At 49.4% G+C, this 21,713-nt stretch overlaps 1 protein-coding gene across 1 annotated transcript in view; it reads right to left on the bottom strand.

Annotated features, from left to right (window-relative positions):
* Window positions 1-9,997: 9,997 nt before the first annotated feature.
* Window positions 9,998-21,713, bottom strand: part of TRIM62 (tripartite motif containing 62) — a 36,032-nt gene continuing 24,316 nt past the window's right edge. The window contains exon 5 of the mRNA XM_068969322.1: window positions 9,998-10,548. Within this exon, the coding sequence (XP_068825423.1) occupies window positions 9,998-10,548 (551 nt within the window). The remainder of the gene's footprint in view (window positions 10,549-21,713) is intronic.

Genomic DNA, 21,713 nt, shown 5'->3' with positions numbered 1-21,713 from the left:
TCCCTGCTCATCTCAGTGCTAACCACATAGTAGCCGCTTAATAAGGGTTTGTCAGGTAAGAGATTGAATGGCAGAGTGCAGGAGTGGAGAGCACAGTGGGGCTAAGAGGAGAGTGGGGAAGGGGCTCCCGGGGCTCCCCCACCCACAGGTAATGTCACCTTTGCTCCTTTGGGATCTGCCCAAAGTCAACACTTTCCGGAACTGAGCCAGGGGAGGGTAGAACCAAGCTGGGCTGAACAAACATAACCTTTTCTACCTGACTGCCCCAATCAGTTCTGGGCATGTGACTCCAGTCCAAGGACTGTTTCTAGCTCAGCAGCTTCCCTCTTTGAAAGCTAGCCAGGGCAGCACAGGAGGTGAGAGTGGGCTGGGAGGCAGAAAGCCTGGCTTCACCCAGCTCTGCCATGAACACGCTGTATGACCTTGAGGAATCCACCTCCCCTCTCCGGTCGCAGTTTCCTCAACTGTAGCAAGGGAAGAATGATCTCTGCATACACAGCACAGTGGTATGTGGATGGGATGATAATAAGGAACGTGGGCTTGGGGGTCCCACAGCTCTGGGTTCATATCTGAGCTTTACCATTTAATGTGGAAAATCATTTTAACTCTATGGGCTGTGTTCTCATCTGTGAAATGGGAATAAAAGTGGGTACCTCCTCTTAGGCTTGTTGTGAGGATTAAACAAATTGACAGCTAATAATACACAGTATGTTAATGATCCCTCAAACAAGCCCTGGTGCACAATTAGATTTAACCAACCATACGGTCTTCAGGGGCTTGGAGAGAAAAGAGAGCATTTGGGAAAACATGAGTTTGAATTGGGTTACAGAATTCCAGAGCAGGGAATTTGCCTTTAGAACCACGTGGTACATTGGAGGGGAAACTGAGACCCCCCAACCACCGCCCGCCTCCCAAAGAGTGGATAAGAGTCTGGTCCAGGATCACACTTAATTCCTTACTATTTGGCTGGTAAATTCCTGGGGCAGAGCATGGGCTGGGAAGTTGGCTATTTGCTTTGGGAACCAGAAAACTTTCAAGTGGTTCAGCTCCTTCCCCTATCCTCCCCCTGTCCTCATCTGCCCCTGTTACTCCCCCAGTCCCAGCAGCATGAGGAAAAGCTGGCTGAAGAGCTGGCTGAAGTACAAGGGCAAGTGGCACTCCACTCCTCCCCTTCCACTTGATTCCAGCCTCCCTGCTCCACTTCAAGGTCGGGATTGCCCAAGTCCCCCACCCTGCAGGACTCAAGGAGCCCAGGGTCTAAGTGAGCAGCAGGGTTGGAAAGCAGCAGGTATCTACTTACTGCACCGGTGGGTGGCGGTGGAGAAGTTGCAGGGGGGCCCTGGGCCCATCCGTGGGGTGTTGGGACCTTATCCCAGGAGGGGTGAGGCGGCAGGTATTCAAGGCCTTCCTGGGCCTTCCCTTCCTGAAAGTAGGGGGCAGGCCAAGGTTAAACCCTGGTGCAACAGGCTCTGGCTCACTGTTGCAGCAGGCTCCCTACTCAGAAGGGGAGTAAGGAAAAACAGGCTACTAGGGGGACCTCAAGGTCAAACAACCTTATTGTATTAAATTGATGCTGTAGAAGACTATTCAACAATATGGGAAAATGCACACAATCTATTATTAAGTGGAGAAAAAAAATAAACTAGCGAACAACAGGAGAGTGTGTTCCAATTTTTGTAAACAAACACATGTACTCACATGGAGAAAAACCTGCAAACGTAATCACCTAGACATGAACAGTGGCTATCTCTGAACAGTGGCTGATGGGAATATGTACTCTGTGTGTCTTGACTGTATTTCACAATTTTTCTACAATGAACATGTTATAAGAAAAAAAGTTTACTTAGGAAAGCAAGACATTTAAAATGAGCAAGGAACTTCCCTCATGGTCCAGCGGTGAACAGTCTGCCTGCCAATGCAGGGGCCATGGGTTTGATCCCTGGGCTGGGAAGATCCCACATGGCTGCAGGGCAACAAAGTCTGTGCGCCACAACAAGAAAATTCACCACACTGAGAAGCTGGTGCGTGGCAGCTAGGGAGTAGTCCTGGTCACCACGACTAGAGAAAGCCCGAGCACAGCAACGAAGACCCAGCACAGCCAGAGATAAATAAATAAATAAAATTTAAAAATAGAATGTGGAAGCCTTTTGACCAAGAAATTGTAGGAATTTACAGAACTCAGGGTCGCAAAGAGTCAGACATGATGCACGCACGCACAGAACTCATAGGAAATTAAAAATGAACATATTTTTATAAAAGAAAAGGCTATCTTTGTTTATGTATAAACAAGAATGCTTGGAAGGACCTGCAGCAAACTGTAAACAGGTGTTGACTCCTGGAAGCAGAATGAGGGGACTTTCTGTTTTATAGGCTTATATCTATTGTAATCTTTTTGCAAAAGGAGAAGTTATTTTATAATGGAAAAAAAAAAAAGACAATCAAGGAATGTTCCTCATCTTTGCCGGCTCTTCCTGGTTCTCTCTGGGCAGAGCCTGGCCAGGTGTGTGTCAGTGTGCTCATCCTGGGCATTTTTAGGGAGGAGCCATTCCTGGTCTCTATGCCCCCTCCCAGCTTGGACACTAACCAGCTCCAGCCAGCAAAGATTTTCTTTCTTTTTTTCATAAGTTCTTTTTTTGGATGTGAATCACTTTTAAAGTCTTTTTACTGAATTTGTCACAATATTGCTTCTGTTTTATGTTGTTTCATTTTTTTTGGCCTCAAGGCATATGGGATCTTAGCTCCCAGACCAGGGATTGAACCTACACCCGCTGCATTGGAAGGCAAAGTTGTAACCCCTGGACCACCAGGGAATTCCCTAGCAAACATTTTCTGTGACCCTCTCTGTACCCATGACCCCAGGGAACATGATCCCTGCTTCACGATGCTCATGGTCTAGTGGTAGTGGGAGACCCAAAGTGCTTCAAGGGTGCAGAACGCTGCGTTCCACTGGACCTGAATGACGAGGACAGCTTCACCTTGAATGGGACGTGAAGGATGAGTAAGATTTCAACAGGAAGAAAAAGGAGGGCAAGGATATTCTAGGAGGTAGACGGGTATTACAAAAGCGGAAGTGTTAAGGACCAAAATCTGCTCCACGCTCTCCACCTGAGATCCCAATATTCTTTTTTTTTAAATATTTATTTATTTATTTGGGTGCCCTGGGTTTTAGTTGTGGCCCATGGAATCTTCGATCTTCATTGCAGCATTCGGGATCTTTAATTGCAACATGTGGGATCTAGTTCTCTGATCAGGGATTGAACCCAGGCCTCCTACATTTGAACACAGAATCTTAGCCACTGAATCACAAGGGAAGTCCTGATTTTATTATTCTGAGTGCTCTGATGCTAATATTATATACGTCATCATTTTTTTCCTCCACCAGGAGATCCTCAAAACAGAAAGGCAGTATTGAGTCACCATTAGCCTGTTGGTTGCTGGCGAGGGGGAGTGAGGGCTGAAGGCTGGGTCAAGAGTAGGACTTGGATCGGTTCAGTACATGAGAGCCACGGTCATTTCGGGCCAGGTCTGTGCCCACACAGTAACTGCTGCTGTATTGCTGCCTATGTGGAGCCTTCCTATTCCCACTATTATCTTTCTCCCACCTGCTTGGTGTGGTGTCTGAAATCCGACCACCAGCTGTTCTCTAAAAGAGGTTTCTTTATACACGTGCATGGGTTGGGGAAGGAGACATCGAAAACCACAAGTCAGTTACTCTAAGGAACACAGGAGGGCAAGTGTTGATGGAGGAATGAAAGGGGTGGAGGAGGGCATTCCAGAAGTGTGACGGAGGGAGACCCCCAAAGAAGAGGGAAGGTGAAGTGGGTGGAGACTGTTGGACAAATTCCATGAGGCTGCCTCAAGCTAGAACTTTAGAACTAGAGTTTCTAAACTTGTCCCATAGCCCACGGCCACCCATCTTTTCCACTGAACCACCCAGAAGCGGACATCAGTAAGGTGGCTATTCCAGGAGTTGTCCAGGGTCACTGGTGAGTCAGTGAGACTGAGTGGGGGTCCACTCTAGATTTAGCAGGTGTGTCTAGATCTCGGCCCACAGCCCACACCTGTGAGAAGTGCACACCTCCAGCTGGTCTCTGTTTTTTCCTGGGACTTCCTGGGGCCCTTATCTGCTTCTCCTTCCTCCCGGTGACAGGAGAAGAGCTGCTGAGCCTGGGACCCCATTCCTGATTTGTAGGTCTGGCAGCTTAGTCATCGAGGGGCTTCACCTGGGGTTTGCAGTGAGCACAGGAAGCAGGCCCAGGGGCTCAGCCTACAGGGAGAGAGGGGGCAAAAGCCCCTTCTTTAGGAAAAAAAAAAACCAAATCCCTGTGGAATCAGGGGACCTCCTTGGGCCGTCACCCCCAGTGCCCTCTCTTACCTGTGACTCCCAGTAGCTCCAGCAGCTGCCCAGGTGGCTGTTACTAGCTCTGGACTCTGTTGCCAGTAAGGGAGGTACCAGGTGTGGGTAGGCACCGATTGACTCTGCCCTGGAGGAGGGGCCATTGGGGTCCAGGCCAATTCTCCGTTCTCTTCTGGGAAGAGGATGGAGAAAGGTAACCAGCTCTTAGTGCCTGGAGCTGCAGGGACCCAGGCCACTCCCCTTCTCCTTTGGCTCTGACTCCAAGTTCCCAGGGGGTAGGAGGAGGCATCAGAATCCACAGGGGGGAAATTAAAGGTTGCATGAGAAACTGATGGCTGTGAGTCTAGAGACCTGGGTCTGGGCCTGCTCTCCCTCATGGACTGGTGACTTCCCATCTGGGTCTCAGTATTCTTACCTGCAAAATGATGGCGTTGAGGCCAGTGGTCTCTTAGAAGCCGTCCTGAAGTCTATGATGCTGACTAGCATGCTCAACTGGGCTGTCTCCACTCAGAGAGGACTTCCTGACTCTGCTTGTTCTTCTTCCTCACCTGGGTTCCCCTGTTTGGCTCTGCCATGTGCTATATGACCTTGAACCAGAAACCAACCCTCTCTGGGCCTCCAGATTGGGCTGGAGGAGCCCTTGGGTGCCTTGAGCATTCAGACTTGATCATACTGCAGCCAACAGTTTTGGGGAGCTCACCAGGGCTTGGGCTTTGTGCCTCTGGCTCTAGCTTCCTGAAAAGCCCTCCCTTGACATGACATCAGAGTAGGAAGCCCCCTGGTCCTCGGGTCCAAAGTGGCCACTCTTCCCCTACTTCACTGAATTCCTAGGGTGAATGGGGAGCATTTTGTAACAGTCAGAAATATGATATAACTGTCAACATTTTGAAAGAAGATGGAAGACAGTTCTATATTCTATTCTATATTCTATCTAGGGTAAACAAAAATCTACATAATTTAAACCAGATAGAAAAGAAAAACAAGGGAAAATGAGCATATTTCAAAGTAAAAGTCCCCATCTCTTGCTATTTTTTAGAGACTACGCCTCCTAAATGCGTCTCTCTTTTTCTCTCTCTTTCATTCCTTCTCCCTCCCTCTCTCATTCCCTTTCCTTCTCATTTCTCCTTTGCTTCCCAGCACTCCTTCTTCCCCAGAGACGCTGGCTAGAATTGCAGATGTCCCAGAGTAAGGAGAAATTACCTTTCCCTGGTGGGAATGAAGATTCAGCACCTCGGTCAGCACACTGCCCCTCCCCCAACCTCATCCCACTCCTTTCCATCTGCATTTAAGCCTGTGACAGGGTCCTTTGCAACTTACATTTGGGTGGAGCATCTGGGGAGAGTGAATAGAGCTAAGACTCAGACAGGAGGGGATGAAGCCGGGGATGCTGCCCAGGTGTGAGCAGTCAGCCTCCTGGGATGGCCTCTCTGGCAGGAGAGGAGGCCCATCCCCTGAGCCCCTGAGCTGAGCCTGTGCTGCTAGGAGGCCTTATCTCTGTTGTTTTCTATTCCTGCTGCCACCCCAGAGAGAAAGACCCAGAGCTAATGGCCTTGTTAGGTGCTGAGCGGGCCAAGCCCTGGGACCAACATAAGATTTACAGGATCCTGGGACATCAGAACCACTGCCTTGGCAATCAGTTAGCTAGAATCTGAACCTCCTTGATAGAAATGGGGAAACAGAGGTCCAGAAAGGGAGAGAGACCCGCTCCGGGTCACATAGTGCCTTCACGAGTCCACCTTTGATCTATGAGGTACATGAGGTGGAGTCTATAGGTGAAACTTAACTCACAGTTGCATAATTCAATGGTGTGGAGTCTGGGTTAAGTTCCCGCCTTGAATCCCAGGGGCATCACACTTCTGGTGGCTGCTGCCTGTCACTGAAGCTGTTCTCAAAGTTGAGAAGCATTTCCAGGGAGGCCAGTGAAGAGTTGGGCTTTAGCCTTGGACAGGCCTGAGTCTGATTTTCAGCATTACTGAGTACTGGCTGTGGGTCCCCTGGGAAGTAGTGTTTCCCTGCTCAGATACTGAGATAATGATACTGACTTCATGGGCTTATTTCGATGTTAGATAAGGTGCAAAAAGTCCCACTGCTTTGCTTGCTGACCATGAACATGGTTGTGAATGGGGTTTTTGTCATTCTATCAATTCTTTCCTGCCCTGGGGAAGATCCTTGCTGACCCATGCTTCCAAACCGAGGCTGGACTGCCTTTGTCTCCCCTCTTCACTTACCTGTATTAAGTGTGGGGTTCCTGGTGTTATACTGGCAACCACAGATTCTTTCATTCAGGAAGTCTCTGGACACTTCATACCTGGAGGTCCCCTGATTTCCCAGAGTCCCCAGTTGGGTGTTAAGATTAGATCCCTACACTCCAAGACACTTGGAAACCAGGGGTGAAGATAGGGCAGCAAGCAGCCTTTCTGGGACCAGGTGCTGAACCTGAGTCAGGGGAGGGGAAGGAAGGCCTGTGGACAGGTTACTCCTCTTCCAGGGGACAGATGCCCTGAGCAAAATAGAGGAGTGGGCTTGGGAGGAGTCACAGGGATCTGAGAGCATGGGACGAGGGGGTGATGGGGTTCTCTGGTCCCAGGCTCACTCCCTACAGCTTCTCTGTAAACTGGGGTGCTATCAGCCATTCAGACACCTTTCCCTCTGCCCTTGCCAACAGCCCCTCCTCCTCCTCATACATGTCCAAGAACCGCAAACAAGTAGTGACTTGGGTAGTTCCCTCTCTCTTTCCTCCCCGCCTCCAGGTATAGGTGAAGATCCACCTGGCGCCTTAGAGAGCACCGGGTCTAACCTCCCTCATTCTGTAGGTGAGGCAATGGAGGAAGGGACCCTCAGGGTACAAAACAAGTCAGCACAGAAACAAGACTAGGCCCAGGAATCCTGCTTCCGAGGCTGCTGCTCTGCACTGCACAACTCCAGGGGGGCCCAGTGGCCTTTCTCCTTAGCGTACACACCTGCGTGCCCACATGCAATCCTGGCTGTGACTCCTGGCGGGATGGACCTCCTCTGACATGGAGAACCTGGGGAACTGCCTGGCCTGGGTGGTCCCACACCCCCTCACAAGGCACAAGAAAGAAGACAGACTCCTTAGGAGCAGAGCCAGCCCAGAGGTTGAGAAAACCCGCCCAGTTCTAGGCACTGACTCTGGGAGCCAGCTGGGTGACAGGCAGGTCCTCCCTAAATGCACTGCACTTGGCAGCTTATAGCACATCATGTGAGATTGGTGTGATTATCCCCATTTTCCATGTGAGAAAACTGAGGTCCAGAGAAGTTAATTCATTTTTCTAGAGGCATACAGTGACAGAGCCTGAATTTAAGCCTAGGTCTGTGGGGTTCTAGGGCCCAGTCTCTTGCCACTGTCTCATGAGCTCCTCTCTGCTTCCAAGGCTACCACCATGCCCTCCTCCAGGCCAAGACTGACAGTCTTCCCTGACTGGTAAATTGTGATGAGAGTGCCTTGGGCTCAATTCTAAACTCGCTTAGTGTGGGACATGGGACTGTAGGCAAGTCATGTCCTCTCTGTGAACCTCATTTTCTCCCTCTGTAAAATGGGTATGGTGCTACTCAGCTGGGTTGCTTTGTGGATTAGCCATGTTGATTTATGTATGCTGCCTGGGCCAGGATGGGTGGGCCTCTGTGCATGTCAAAATGAATGGCACTGACCACTCACAGCCTGTAACTTTAATTTAATACAAATTCATCATAACTCACAAAATGGGTAACATTTAAGATAAAAATACTGCTGGGGGTGGCCCAGATTCTGGTAGCTGAATGGGTGGGGTGAGACTGAGGATTCCTCCTGCCCAAGGGAGGTCCCCATGGGCAGCAGTTGTGAGGTGGGAGCCCCCCCAGGTTCAGCTAGTCTGGCTCCTTTGAGATGGGTATGACCAAAGACCCCAAGTTCAGAATCTAGGCCCCAGAACTGGAAAGGAAAGCCTAGGGTGGGAGGCTTTCAGCTTGGTTCTGCAGGCTCACTCTAGGGGCGCCTGTCCTGGACAGGGACACAGCCTTGGAGCAGGACACCTAGAGGCTCTGCTGCCTCAAACCCAAGGCCTAGAGGTGGATTTCAATGGCAAAAACTTAAAGTGAGCTTGTTCAACACCCATTCTCACTTTCTTCTATTGTGCCTTTTTGTATGGATGAAGCTGGAAAGAAGAAAAGTACATTTCCCAGACTCCCTTGCAGCCAAGGTTTTGGATCAGATTTATGTTTCCCCAAACAGAATCCCTTGTAGAGATTTGGATCTGGAAACCGAATTGTCTGGAGGGAGGCAGGCCTCAGGACATCATTTACTGGCATGGACAGTAGCAGAGACTCCACAGTTCTGCAGCCAGCGGCTTCTGATGCAGTGGCTGCCTGCCGATGGGAGCAGCGTTCCTGGTCAGAGCAGACGTGATGAATTTGGCGGCTGGGAGCTGTTCCTGGAAATTCAGCAGAGTCGGCTCCTCTAGCCCTTGCAGTGATTTTGCAAAGCCACTAGGGATGTGGTAATAAATCCTTGTCTAATTAAAAAAAGCTAAAGCAGCTCATGTTTTCTGCAATAGTATCCCAACTGAGACAGATGCCAAGATTGATGGGGGGGCCTAACCAACAGCCCACCCCAGTGCTCAGGGCCTAAACAACTGTTCTCCCCAGCCTTGCTACACCCTTACCAAGTCAAGAGGCCTGGTTGGACCTTTGTTCAGAGCTGCTGGGGACCTCCACCATCCAGTGATGCTTGTCCTACATGAGCCTTGGGGTGTGCCATCCTGTTGCCTTAAGACCTGTGGGCTTACTGGCTGTAACACGTGGGCTCAACTCCTGGGTGCCTTCCACAGGCCACAGTGTCATTTTTATTGTTGCTGTTGCTGTTTAGTCACTAAGTTGTGTCCAACTCTTTTGTGACTGTAGCCCACCAGGCTCCTCTGTCCATAGGATTCTCCAGGCAAGAATACTGGAGTGGGTTGCCATTTCCTTCTCCAGGGGAATCTTCTCGACCCAGGGATCAAACCCACATCTCCTGCACTGCAGGTGGATTCCTTACCACTGAGCCACCAGGGAAGCCCAATATCACTTTTACCCACAGATAAATGGGAAAATCAGGAACTATAAAACTCTTGGTACAGGGGTGGAAGGAGAGGGTGGTTCTCAGGCGACTTTGGGGCTAGCTACCACCTGTGACCATCGTAGGCTATGATCAAGGACAAAACAGCCCATCACTCGCTTGGTCAGGGGCAAGTCTCAGGCCTGGGAGCATAAAAGGGTTCTCTCTGCAGCTGCCAACTGCTGGCAACACTCTGACACATCCTGAGGTCAGGGCATGTGGGCGGGAAGGAGACAGGGATGCAGTCACCTGCCAGAGAGGAGGATGAGGGGTTAGGCAGGGGCTGCCATGAGGAGAAACCAGGTCTAGTTCTTGGACCACAACTGCATCCCCATCAAGGTCAGAGCTACAGAACATCAGTGCTGGAAGAGATTCCCGGGTCACAGAGCACACCCTCCATTTCACAGATGGGGAAATGAGGCTGAAGGGTAAACAACAGGCCTGAGATCCCAGGGGTGGCCCCGCTGGCGTGGAGTCCAGGCCTCCCGTCTATGGGGGCAAGGCTCTTGCTGGTGGCCAAGCCCAGGAGCCCACGGTCGCCCTCCACTGCACTAGATGCGGACGGTGTTGATCCGCAGAGGCTGCACGTTCTTGCCATTGGCGTGGCTCTGACCGGGGCTGAAGTAGGAGCAGAGCTTGCCCGGAAACTTCTCGCGGAAGGTGTAGAGCCAAGACATGTCGTCGGCGTTATAGAAGATGAGCAGGCCTTGGTCGTAGTCCAGGAAGACGCCCACCTTGTCGAGCTTGTCGCGGACGTTGAGCCGCGTCCAGGGCTCCGTGCAGGCGCTGTACTGGTTGCCGTCATGCATGACGATGCAGTAGAAGCCGCGGCTGGGCTGGATCTGGATGCTGCCCTTGCGGCTCGCGGCCTCGTGCGCCAGCCCGATCACCCACTGGGTCTTCTCCGCCACCACCACCTCCCAGTAGTGGACGCCGCTACTGAAGGCCTCCGAACCCAGCACTGACACCTCCACGTCGAAGCGCTTGGGCGAGTCCTGCAGCGGCTGTGGGTGCAGGTTGCCATAGGCCACGATGGTGCAGTCGTCAGACAGAATCAGGCGCTGGTGGGCGGTGCCCGGGTCCAGGGTCAGGGCGGCTGGCACTGCGGGGATGGGGGAGGAAGAGAAGATGAGTGGAGAGAAGGCTGTGGACCCACTCTATGGTGCCTCCCTGAGGCCAGGTTCTGGCTGGCCCCCAGGAGGCTGTGTGATGCTGAATACAAGCCTGCCTCAGCTTCTTCCTTTGTAAAACGGGACGGTGACAGGTTGAAACTCGGTTGTAGAGGACAAGAGCTATGGCGGCTTGTTCACTGATGATTTCCCCAGGGGCAAAGCTCACAGTGGGTACTCTGCAAAAATTTGCTGAGTAAACCTGAATGAGGTCCAGAACTGGATGATTTCAGAGCTGAGAGGAAGCTTTAAGATTCTTCAGGTGCTGGATAATCACTCTTTGGGGTAATCTGGAAACTTGTGGGGGTGTTTGAGTTGTCTCCATAGATAGGATCCAGGATGCTAAATTCCCTGAATGAAATGTGCAGGGTGGTCCCATACCCCCCACCAATAAGTTTCAGATGCTCCCCCAGATATTCATGTGGATGAAAAAAATCTTTACAATGACCCAGAACTACAGTTTAACTCAATTTTACACATAAATATGAAATAATATTTGTACAGTTTTAATATATACTGAGTATTTTGAAATGCAACTACCCCATAAACTGGGGGAACACTGAATTTGTTTTGTCTGGAACTTCACTAAGAATTGTTTGCTTTTTTTTGGAAAGTACATCTCTAAGAACACCATTGACCAAGATAACCTACCTATTTCAGACTGCATCTGAGGCAGAATGGTGTTTTACCTATGGTGTGAGCACCCGACTCATTCATTATGTTTTCTGCGGTGGTTGTGAGTGAGCATATACATATTGACATATACAGTATTTTATTATAAATACTTTCCTTCTATTTTTTCCTTTATATGTATCATAGAATATATACATATATATGGGTGCATATATACTTGACATTGTGAGAAGGTCATACTAATTTTGAGTCATTACAAATTACTTGTTATGAAAAGTATATGATGGGTCTGAAAAAGTTGAAAACCACTGATTCTAGGCCAATTCTCCCATTTGACAGATGGGGAGACTGAGACCAAGAGAGGAGACTTGACTAGTCTCAGGTCACAGACAAACACTGGCAGAGCCAGGACTAATCAAGGCCAGGTGCAATCCAGCCCCAGCCTTCTCTTCCTGCCTGCCTCTCACTCACCACCTCCCATTCCAGTCAGGCCCAAGCCTTCACCCAGACTTTTCCCTCCTCCACCTCACCTCTGCTTGTTGTAATCATCCCCATGAGGCTCAATCCCAGTGCTCATCCTCAGGGAAGCCTTCCTGGTTGCTTCCTCTGAAATTTCTCAGCGTTGTTTGTGCGTCTCTCCTGACACCTGGGATAGTCTTCTGTGCCCACAACTTATCACGTACACCAGGAGGGCAAGGACCACGTACTCTCCCAGCTAGGTTCTCCCTGGCGTGCCCCATGCCCAGCATCTACATACTGACATATACAATCTTCCCCATGGCCTGGCATGGGGAAGGTTTCCAGAAAGGCTCACCATATTAAACGGACCCTGCTTGTGTGGGTCTTTGGGCAGGCTGGGACACTCAGCTCTGAGGTGGCCATATTGATTTTGCAGGCTTGGCTCGCAAAGTCTCATGAGCTCTTGTCAAAGATTCTGTTTACTCTTGCCTCCCTGAAGGAGCTGATGCCTAGCCAGAAGAAGGAGTTGAGAATTGGCTCCTGTTAGCCTGGAGCATTTCCATGGCAGAGCAAGACAGAGGGGAGAAAAGAAGAAGGAATTCTGTCACTAGTTCCTTGGAGCAAAGGAGGGACTCCTCCATCTGACTCTCTGGTGCTTTCGTTATCTGGCGGAGAAGGGCCATGATGATGCTCGGCTTGAGCATCACTTCCAAATTCAGCCACCTCTCCTGGCCGTGTGTATGTAGAGAAATCAAATGCCTCAGTGATGGCCATCATCTCTAACAGGGAGTGACAGCCAGTCCCCGAACGGTGCTCCTGTTCTCAGTCGACTAACAGAGCTGAGCATTGACTTAGAGCAAGCTCCTTTCCTGAGCTCTGTCAGGAATAAATTTAGTCTTGAGTTTCACACCCTCCTTTCCTATTCTTAGAAGCCAGAGGGCTGTATGGAAACAATTAGCCCTGTGAATAGAGAGGTCAAAGGAAACGTAATTCTCTATCCAGAGACACAGACGAGAGGAGCCATGAGAAGGAGGACACCGAGTCAGCAGAGGAACGTTTCACCCTGTCCTCTGGTCACAGCGCAGCCTGTCAGACCAGAAGGCTCCCGCCACGTGGAATGTGGGCATTCCCACTGAGGGGTCAAGAGGTAGGAGGTGGAGGGGGTGTTGGAGGTATGTGTATGGGGGAGCTCGGGAGAGAGGAAAAATCTAATCAGATACACATGGGGCCACTCCTGGCTGTGGAATGTGGGTCATACTCAGGTGTTCGTGGCAGAGGGGCAAGAGAGACAGGAGATGGGCACAATGGCAAGGTGTGGGCAGCTATCTTGAGTGCCTCGGAGGTGCCAGGATGATCTGAGGAGACCAGCGAAAGGCAGAACCCAGGCTCGGAGAAGGATGGGGCTGGGGAGGGGGCGAGAGACTAGCACGCTGGAGGGCTCAGCTCCATACTCTTACGTCGAAGTAAAGCAACGTGGGCGCTTCCAGTGCCACTGATGAGTACGGAGGGCACTCTAGGAGGCAGCCAAGTGGGTTTTCAGTGGTTCTGAGATTGGACCCACAGGGATGAGCTGTAGGATGGAGGAAATCCGTACTGAACTGAGTGCTAACTCCTGGGGGCGGACTCGCAAGAGACAGGACTCGCCACTCATTGGGTGGGCCTAGGGGAGGGGTCTGCTATTCATTGGTCATTTCCGGCAGTAGAAGCGGGTTGGGGGCGGGACCTGATCCATAGTGGGCAGGGTCCAACAGCCCAAAGGGCGAGGCTAGGGGCAGGGCCTGGCATCCTTATTAGGCAGAGGGTGTGACCTGATTCTTCAGAGGCTCTTGCACCCTAAAACCTGGGCTGAGGTCCACCTCCTCATAAAAAGAGGTCCTGTCTTCAGTCCTCCCTTTTGTACTGTGCTTTTGAACTGTGGTGTTGGAGAAGGCTCTTGAGAGTCCCTTCGACTGCAAAGACATCCAACCAGTCCATCCTAAAGGAGATCAGTCCTGAGTGTTCATTGGAAGGACTGATGTTGATGCTGAAACTCCAAAACTTTGGCCACCTGATGCAAAGATCTGACTCATTTGAAAAGACCCTGATGCTGGGAAAGATTGAGGGCAGGAGGAGAAGGGGATGACAGAGGATGAGATGGTTGGATGGCATCACAGACTCAATGGATATGAGTTTGTGTGAACTCTGGGAGTTGGTGATGGACAGGGAGGCCTGGCGTGCTGCAGTCCATGGGGTCGCAAAGAGTCGGGCACAACTGAGGGACTGAACCAAACTGAACTCTGAGAAGTCAGTCCCCATATGGGTACTGGCAAACCTCCCACCCATCCTTTATTTTCAGGAGAGGTGCCAGAATCTCCTGAGAATGAACAAATCCTGTTCCCTGGGGTTCAACATTTTAAAGGTCAGAGCTCTTTTCTAGGTCCTGGGACACTGTTTTACACAAACAGAAAGAAGGAGCCGAGGCAGCCCATCTGGTCTCCAGGTGTGTTCTCCATCCATTTAAGCATCTCTGAAAAGTAACCTAACCGATCACATGGACCACAGCCTTGTCTAACTCAATGAAACTATGAGCAATGATGTGTAGGGCCACCCAAGAGGGATGGGTTGTGGTGGAGAGTTATGACAAAACGTGGTCCACTGGGGAAGGGAATGGCAAACCACTTCAGTATTCTTGCCTTGAGAACCCCATGAACAGTATGAAAAGGCAAAAAGATAGGACTCTGAAAGATGAACTCCCCAGGTCAGTAGGTGCCCAATAGGCTACTGGATAAGAGAGGAGAAATAGCTCCAGAGAGAATGAAGAGGTGGAGTCAAAGTGAAAACAATGCCAAGTTGTGGATGTGACTGGAGATGGAAGTAAAGTCCAATGCTGTAAAGAACAACATTGCATAGGAACCTGGAATGTTAGGTCCATGAATCAAGGTAAATTGGAAGTGGTCAAACAGGAGACAGCAAGAGTGAACATTGACTTCCTAGAAATCAGTGAACTAAAATGGACTGGAACGGGCAAATTTGATTCAGATGACCATTATACCTACTACTGTGGGCAAGAATCCTTTAGAAGAAAGGAGTAGCCCTCATAGTCAACAAAAAGAGTCAGAAATGCAGTACTTGGGTACAATCTCAAAAATGAGAGAATGATCTCTGTTCGTTTCCAAGGCAAACCATTCAATATCACAGTAATCCCAGTCTATGCCCCAACCACTAATGCTGAAGAAGCTGAAACTGAATGGTTCTATGAGGACCTACAAGACCTTCTAGAATTAACACCCCCAAAAATGTCCTTTTCATTATAGGGGACTGGAATGCAAAAGTAGGAAGTCAAGAGATACCTGGAGTAATAGGCAAGTTTGGCCATGGAGTACAGAATGAACCAGGGCAAAGGCTAACAGAGTTTTGCCAAGAGAATGCAATAGTCATAGCAAACACACTCTTCCAACAACACAAGAGAAGATTTTACACATGGATATCAGAGATGATCAATACCAAAATCAGACTGATTATATTTGCAGCCGAAGATGGAGGAGCTCTATACAGGCAGCAAAAATAAGACCGGGAACTGACTGTGGCTCAGATCATGAACTTCTCACTGCAAAATTCAGACTTAAATTGAAGAAAATAGGGAAAACCACTACATCATTCAGGTATGACCTAAATCAGATCCCTTATGATTATACAGTGGAAGTGACAAATAGATTCAAGGGATTAGATCTGATAGATAGAGTGCCTGAAGAACTATGGACGAGGTTTATGACACTGTACAGGAGGCAGTGATCAAGACCATCTCCAAGACAAAGAAATGCAAAAAGGCAAAGTGGTTGTCTGACAAGGCCTTACAAATAGCTGAGAAAAGAAGAGACATGAAAAGCAAAGGAGAAAAGGAAGGATATACCCATCTCAATGCAGAGTTCTAAAGAACAGCAAGGAGAGATAAGAAAGCCTTCCTAAGTGATCAATGCAAAGAAATAGAGTAAAACAATAGGATGGGAAAGACTAGAGATCTCTTCAAGGAAATTAGAGATAACAAGGGAATATTTCATGCAAAGATGGGCATACTAAAGGGCAGAAACTGTATGGACCTAGCAGAAGCAGAAGGTATTAAGAAGAGGTGGCAAGAATACACAGAAACTGTATGGACCTAGCAGAAGCAGAAGGTATTAAGCAGAGGTGGCAAGAATACACAGAACTGTGCAAAAAAGATCTTCCTTGATCTAGGTAACCACGGTAATCACTGCCCTAGAGCCAGACATCCTGGAGTGCAAAGTCAAGTGGGCCTTAGGAAGTATCACTATGAACAAAGTTAATGGAGGTGATGGAATTCCAGTTGAGCTGTTTCAAATTCTAAAAGATGATGGTATTAAAGTGCTACACTCAATGTGCCAGCAAATTTGGAAAACTCAACAGCGGCCACAGGACTGGAAAAGGTCAGGTTTCATTCTAATCCCAAAGAAAGGCAATGCTAAAGAATGTTCAAACTATCACACAATTGCACTCATCTCACACACTAGCAAAGTAATACTCAAAATTATGTGAGCCAGACTTCAACAGTACATGAACCAAGAACTTCCAGATGTTCAAGCTTCATTTAGAAAAGGCAGAGGAACCAGAGATCAAATTGCCAACATCCGCTGGATCATCGAAAAAACAAGAGTGCCAGAAGAACATCTACTTCTGCTTTATTGACTATACCAAAGCCTTTGACTGTGTGGATCTCAACAAACTGTGGAAAATTCTTCAAGAGACGGGAATACCAGACCACTTTATCTGCCTCCTGAGAAATCTATATGCAGGTCAAGAAGCAACAGTTAGAACTGGACAAGAAACCAGAGATGGGTTCCTAATTGGGTAAGGAGTTCATCAAGACTGTATATTGTCACCCTGCTTATTTAACTTATATGCAGAGGACATCATGAGAAATGCTGGGTTGGATGAAGCACAAGCTGGAATCAAGATTGCCAGCAGAAATATCAATAACCTCAGATATGCAGATGACACCACCCTTATGGCAGAAAGCGAAGAAGAACTAAAGAGCCTTCTGATAAAAGTGAAAGAAGAGAGTGAAAAAGTTGGCTTAAAACTCAACATTCAGAAAATGAAGATCATGGCATCTGGTCCCATCACTTCATGGGAAATAGATGGGGAAACAGTGGAAACAGTGTCAGACTTTATTTTTTGGGCTCCAAGATCACTGCAGATGGTGACTGCAGCCATGAAATTAAAAGATGCTTGCTCCTTGGAAGAAAAGCTATGACTAGCCTAGACAGCATATTAAAAAGCAGAGACATTACTTTGCCAACAAAGATCCATCTAGTCAAAGCTATGGTTTTTCCAGTAGTCATGTATGGATGTGAGAGTTGGACTATAAAGAAAGCTGAGTGCAGAAGAATTGATGCTTTTGAACTGTGGTGTTGGAGAAGACTCTTGAGAGTCCCTTGGACTGCAAGGAGATCAAACCAGTCCATCCTAAAGGAAATCAGTCCTGAATATTCATTGGAAGGCCTGATGCTGAAGCTGAAACTCCAATACTTTGGCTACATGATCCGAAGAACTGACTCATTTGAAAAGACCCTGATGCTGGGAAAGATTGAAGGTAGGAGGAGAAGGGGATGACAGAGGACGAGATGGTTGGTTGGCATCACTGACTCGATGGACAGAGTTTGAGCAAGTTCTGGGAGTTGGTGATGGATAGGGAAGCCTGGCATGCTGCAGTCCATGGGGTTGCAAAGACTGAGGGACTGAACTGAACTGAGACCTCAAGGTCAAAAGGCATTCAGGAAGGAGCATGGACTGCAGGGGGCCCAGGATCTGTCTCCTGGCCACCATCAATCACATACTGCAGCAACCCAAGCAACAGAGAAACTCCAAAGTCCAGCAGCTCCAAAGACTGGGCAGCAAGTCCTTTGTGCCTCCTTGTTCTCAAGGACAGCTTTGAGGCCTGACAGAGCAAGAAACACCATCAGTTGTTTTCTCTGGTCCGGCTTTAAAAAGTCTGATTCCTCCTGCCTACTCAGGCCCTCAGCTGCACCCAGTGGGGCATTAAAAAAAAACCACTTTCACATCCTCTAGCTCATAAGACCAGCACAGCAGCCCCAGCAGCACAAATTACTGTACCCATTTTTCAGAAGAGGAAACTGAGGTTCCAAGGAGATTTCTCTGAATTAAGTGGCTTGCTTAATTTGCCACTTGGGGTGGATGTGGGACCGGAACTCAAGCTAAGGTCTTTTCACTCATGTTCCTTCATTTAGGCCCCAGAAAGCCTGTTCAGCAAGACTGAGGAAACATCTGATGATTCATGATAATCATAAGAAATAGGTATCATGCATTTACTAAGTTCCAGGATTATTATCACAAATAAATAATCTTATTTAACTCTCCTACCTACCCTGGCCATAAATCATACCTTCCACCATCTGTTTCACAGATGAGGAAACAAGCTTAGACAGGGTGGAGATCTGCCCTGGGTCACACAGCTTGACAGTGAATATGTTGGAACCCAAAATGATTGGATTCAGATAAGCAGGGGGAGGAGAGAGCAGCCCAGAGAGGGAGGTGGCAGGAGCAAAGGAAGCAGTGTCTGGTGTCCTCTGGACAATGGCCACTTGTCCTGGGTGGGGAGGAAGTTGGTGCCCAGGAGATGGGGCAGTCAGGACAGGCAATTGCAGGAGGGTTTCCAGTGTCAGCTGACGGGTGGGGCCGGGTTGTGGGTGGGAGGTGGAGAGTCAAGGTTCCAGAGCAGGGGAGTAACAGGTGATAGATAAAATTCTCTGGTGACCCAGTAGGAAGCCTGAACTGGAAGGCGGGTAGGCAGGAAGCTGCTAGAATCCAGGGCTAGGTCCCTGGGGGTGCCTGCCCCTCCCATCTAGACATAAAGGGCCTTGGTTTTGGCAGAAGAGCCAGAGTGACTTCACAGGCCCTACAGACAAAGGAAGAGGCCTGGCTAAACAGGCCACTGTTCTCTGAAGCCCCAGGGCTGCTATCCTTGGCAGGATGTTCAGAGCGCACACTGGGGCTCTCTCAGCCCCTCTCCTACAGGCTGCTTTCTCGGGGGAAGTCATTCTTAACTGGGGTGGATCCGCCTCATAGGGGACATTGGACAATGAATGAGATATATTTGGTTGTCACATCTGGGTGTGTATGTGTGTGTAGCATCTAGCTGGGTAGAGACCAGGGATGCTGTTAAACGTCCTACCATGGACAGGACAGCTCCCAAGACAAGGAATTATCCAGCCCCAAATGTCAATAGTTCTGAGGCTGAGAAAGCCTGCCCTGGGGCAACCAGCAAATTCCCACATCTGTTTGCTCTCTTGTGCGGGAGTCAAGAAGGGAACACCAGTATCCCTATAATAGAGAAGGAAACGGAGGCTTGGAGGGAGGAAGGGGCTTGTCCAAGGATGTGCAGCAAGTTCCTTCATTTAACAAATAATCACTGAGCACCTACTTAATACCAGGCTATTACAGTAACAAAACTGAGACCAGGACTCATTCATTTTTTTATTCAATCATCCACAAACATTTACTGCGCTAACTGCTGGGGGGTGTAGAGTGATGAATCAGACTCAGCCCCTGACCTCTCAGAGCTCACAGTTTAGTGAGAAAGACAGCCATGCAGACATTAATAAGACAGCAAGACCAGGAAAGCCCAGGGCTACTTGGAGAAATCCAGGAAGGCATTTCAGAGGAGGTTTTTATAAACTACGATGTGAAAGAGAGTAGGAGTTAGTTCTCAAAGTCTGAGGTTTGTGTTAAGGGTTTTAGGTTAAGGGAACTGCTTGTGCAAAAGTGAGAAAAGTGTGCAGGAGAGGGAATATGGCTCATGTAAGACCTGAAGATGGCTCAGTGTGTCTGGGTGTCATGTAGAGGGAGAAAGAGAGGCTGCTGCTGCTGCTGCTGCTAAGTCACATCAGTCGTGTCCGACTCTGTGCGACCCCATAGACGGCAGCCCACCAGGCTTCTCCATCCCTGGGATTCTCCAGGCAATAACACTGGAGTGGGTTGCCATTTGCAGGGCCCAAATTTCACAGTGCCTTGATATATAAGGTTTAACTGTCTGGATTGCCTTGCTGAGCTGTGATGGGGGTGGGGCAGGTGGTAGCTGAGATAAATCAGCTCCTGAGACCATCTGCCTGAGGGGCTTCCCTGGGTCAGGGGAGGGGTCAGGACTCTTGGCTGGGCTTCTTGCTTCTTTGAATTATGCCGCTTCACTCATGTGTGGCCCTCACCCTGCTGAGTCCCACTGTGAAGGTCCCTCCAAGGCTGGGAGCACACAGAGACACCCCCACCCCCACCCCAGGAGGATAGTTCAGAGCCCTACACAGTCAGCTGGAAAATGGGCCCTTCCCCCAACTACTGCCCCCTTTGTCAATGAGGGCACAGATCCAGACTAAAGGGTACTAGGAGGTATTCCTTCATCTTTGTGAAATTGGTCATGACGCATCAGAGGTGGCCTTCAGTCACCTAGAGGGGAGCCCCATCCCTGTCCAGCACTCGCATCCTCAGTGATCATCCTCAGTCCCTCTCCATCTGTACCTGGAGGCCAATCGTGAGCATCCTGGGATGCTTCTTTGCGTATATCGTTCTCAATGCCAGGGATTGTCTGGGGACACCTCTAGGCCGCCTCCTCCCCTAGTGGGAAAGCCTTCAGTTTTCAGTGCTCAGTGCAAACACCATCGCTCAGTGTTCCCCTGGCTGCGGCCCTGACCCACCCAGAGCTTCCTGTTGCCTCTTGGGCTCCCATGGCTCAGTGCAAGTCCCTCATCATGGCCATTTTCCCACGGACTCTCAGGGTCTGTTGTCCCATCTGTCTCTCCTGAACGTGCCTCAAAGGACTTTCAATGTTTGTAGATTGAAAGAATGAATCCAGACAGGTGCAAAGAGCTCTGACTGCTGTGTGACCTGGGAAAATTAGTGAGCCTCTCTGAGCCTCAGCCTCCCCAGCAGCCTTCCTGGGTTGGTGGTATGAGGCCAGAGAATGCCTGGTAGGCTTAGTAGGGAAGGGCACACCCTTTGGGTCTGATGGATCACAAATCCTGGTTTTACCATTGACCAGATTATTACCATGATCAGTTCCTAACAATTCTGTGCCTTAGTTTCCTCATCTAAAAAATAATAATAGTGTCTATCTCTTAGGGACTAGTCCCCTCTACATCCTCGTCTCCTCTCTATTGGACATTGTGCCTGACTCAACACAGAAGGTCCCCTGCTGGCAGTAGGTTAGACTCTGATGCCCTGGTGGGTTGTGTAATGTTGGGAAGGTGTTGATCTCAGAGTCCCAGGGTCTACTGACTCTACTAGAAATCCATTTCAGACTTTCTCCCCTCTCAGCCAACCTCCCATTTTCATCCCAGCAGAGGACCTTGCTTCCTACCTTACTAGGAAAGGCAAAGCTAGCTATCAGAACAGAATTCCCACGCGCTCCCACCACCTGCCCCTCTGCTTCGGTGCCCATGTATTCTACCTCCTCTGGGCTCCCAGCAGAGGCTGGGGTGGACCCCACACCCGACAGCACTCCAGCAACTCTCTCTCACTCATCCTCAATTCTACCTTTTTCTATCACATCTTTTCTGTGCCCCACTTCCCCCATGTGCTGTGCTGAGTTGCTCAGTCATGTCCGACTCTTTTCGACCCCATGGACTGTAGCCTGCCAGGCTCCTCTGTCCATGGGGATTTTCCAGGCAAGAATACTGGAATGGGTTGCCATGCCCTCCTCCAGGGGATCTTCCCAACCTAGGAATCGAACCAGGGTCTGCTGCTTTGCAGGTGGATTATTTACCAGCTGAGCCACCAGGGAAGCCCCCCTTCCCCCCAAACATGCTATCATTTCTTCTATCTTAAACAAACAGCTCCCGCCACACTCTCTCTCCTTCCCATAAATAAAACTCTTTGAAAGCACTGTCTCCACTTCCTCTCCCATTCTCTCTTGGATGGCCTCCAATCAGGATTTGCCTCCATCGCTCCACCAGAGCAGCTCCTGTCAAGGCCATCGAGACCAAGAGAACAGTCAGTGCTGATC

This window comes from Capricornis sumatraensis, chromosome 3 (assembly GCF_032405125.1).
Source record: "Capricornis sumatraensis isolate serow.1 chromosome 3, serow.2, whole genome shotgun sequence".
In the NCBI taxonomy this organism is placed as follows: Eukaryota; Metazoa; Chordata; class Mammalia; order Artiodactyla; family Bovidae; genus Capricornis; species Capricornis sumatraensis.
Note: the sequence above shows the minus strand (reverse complement) of the source record. Positions and strands in the feature narration are given on the sequence as shown.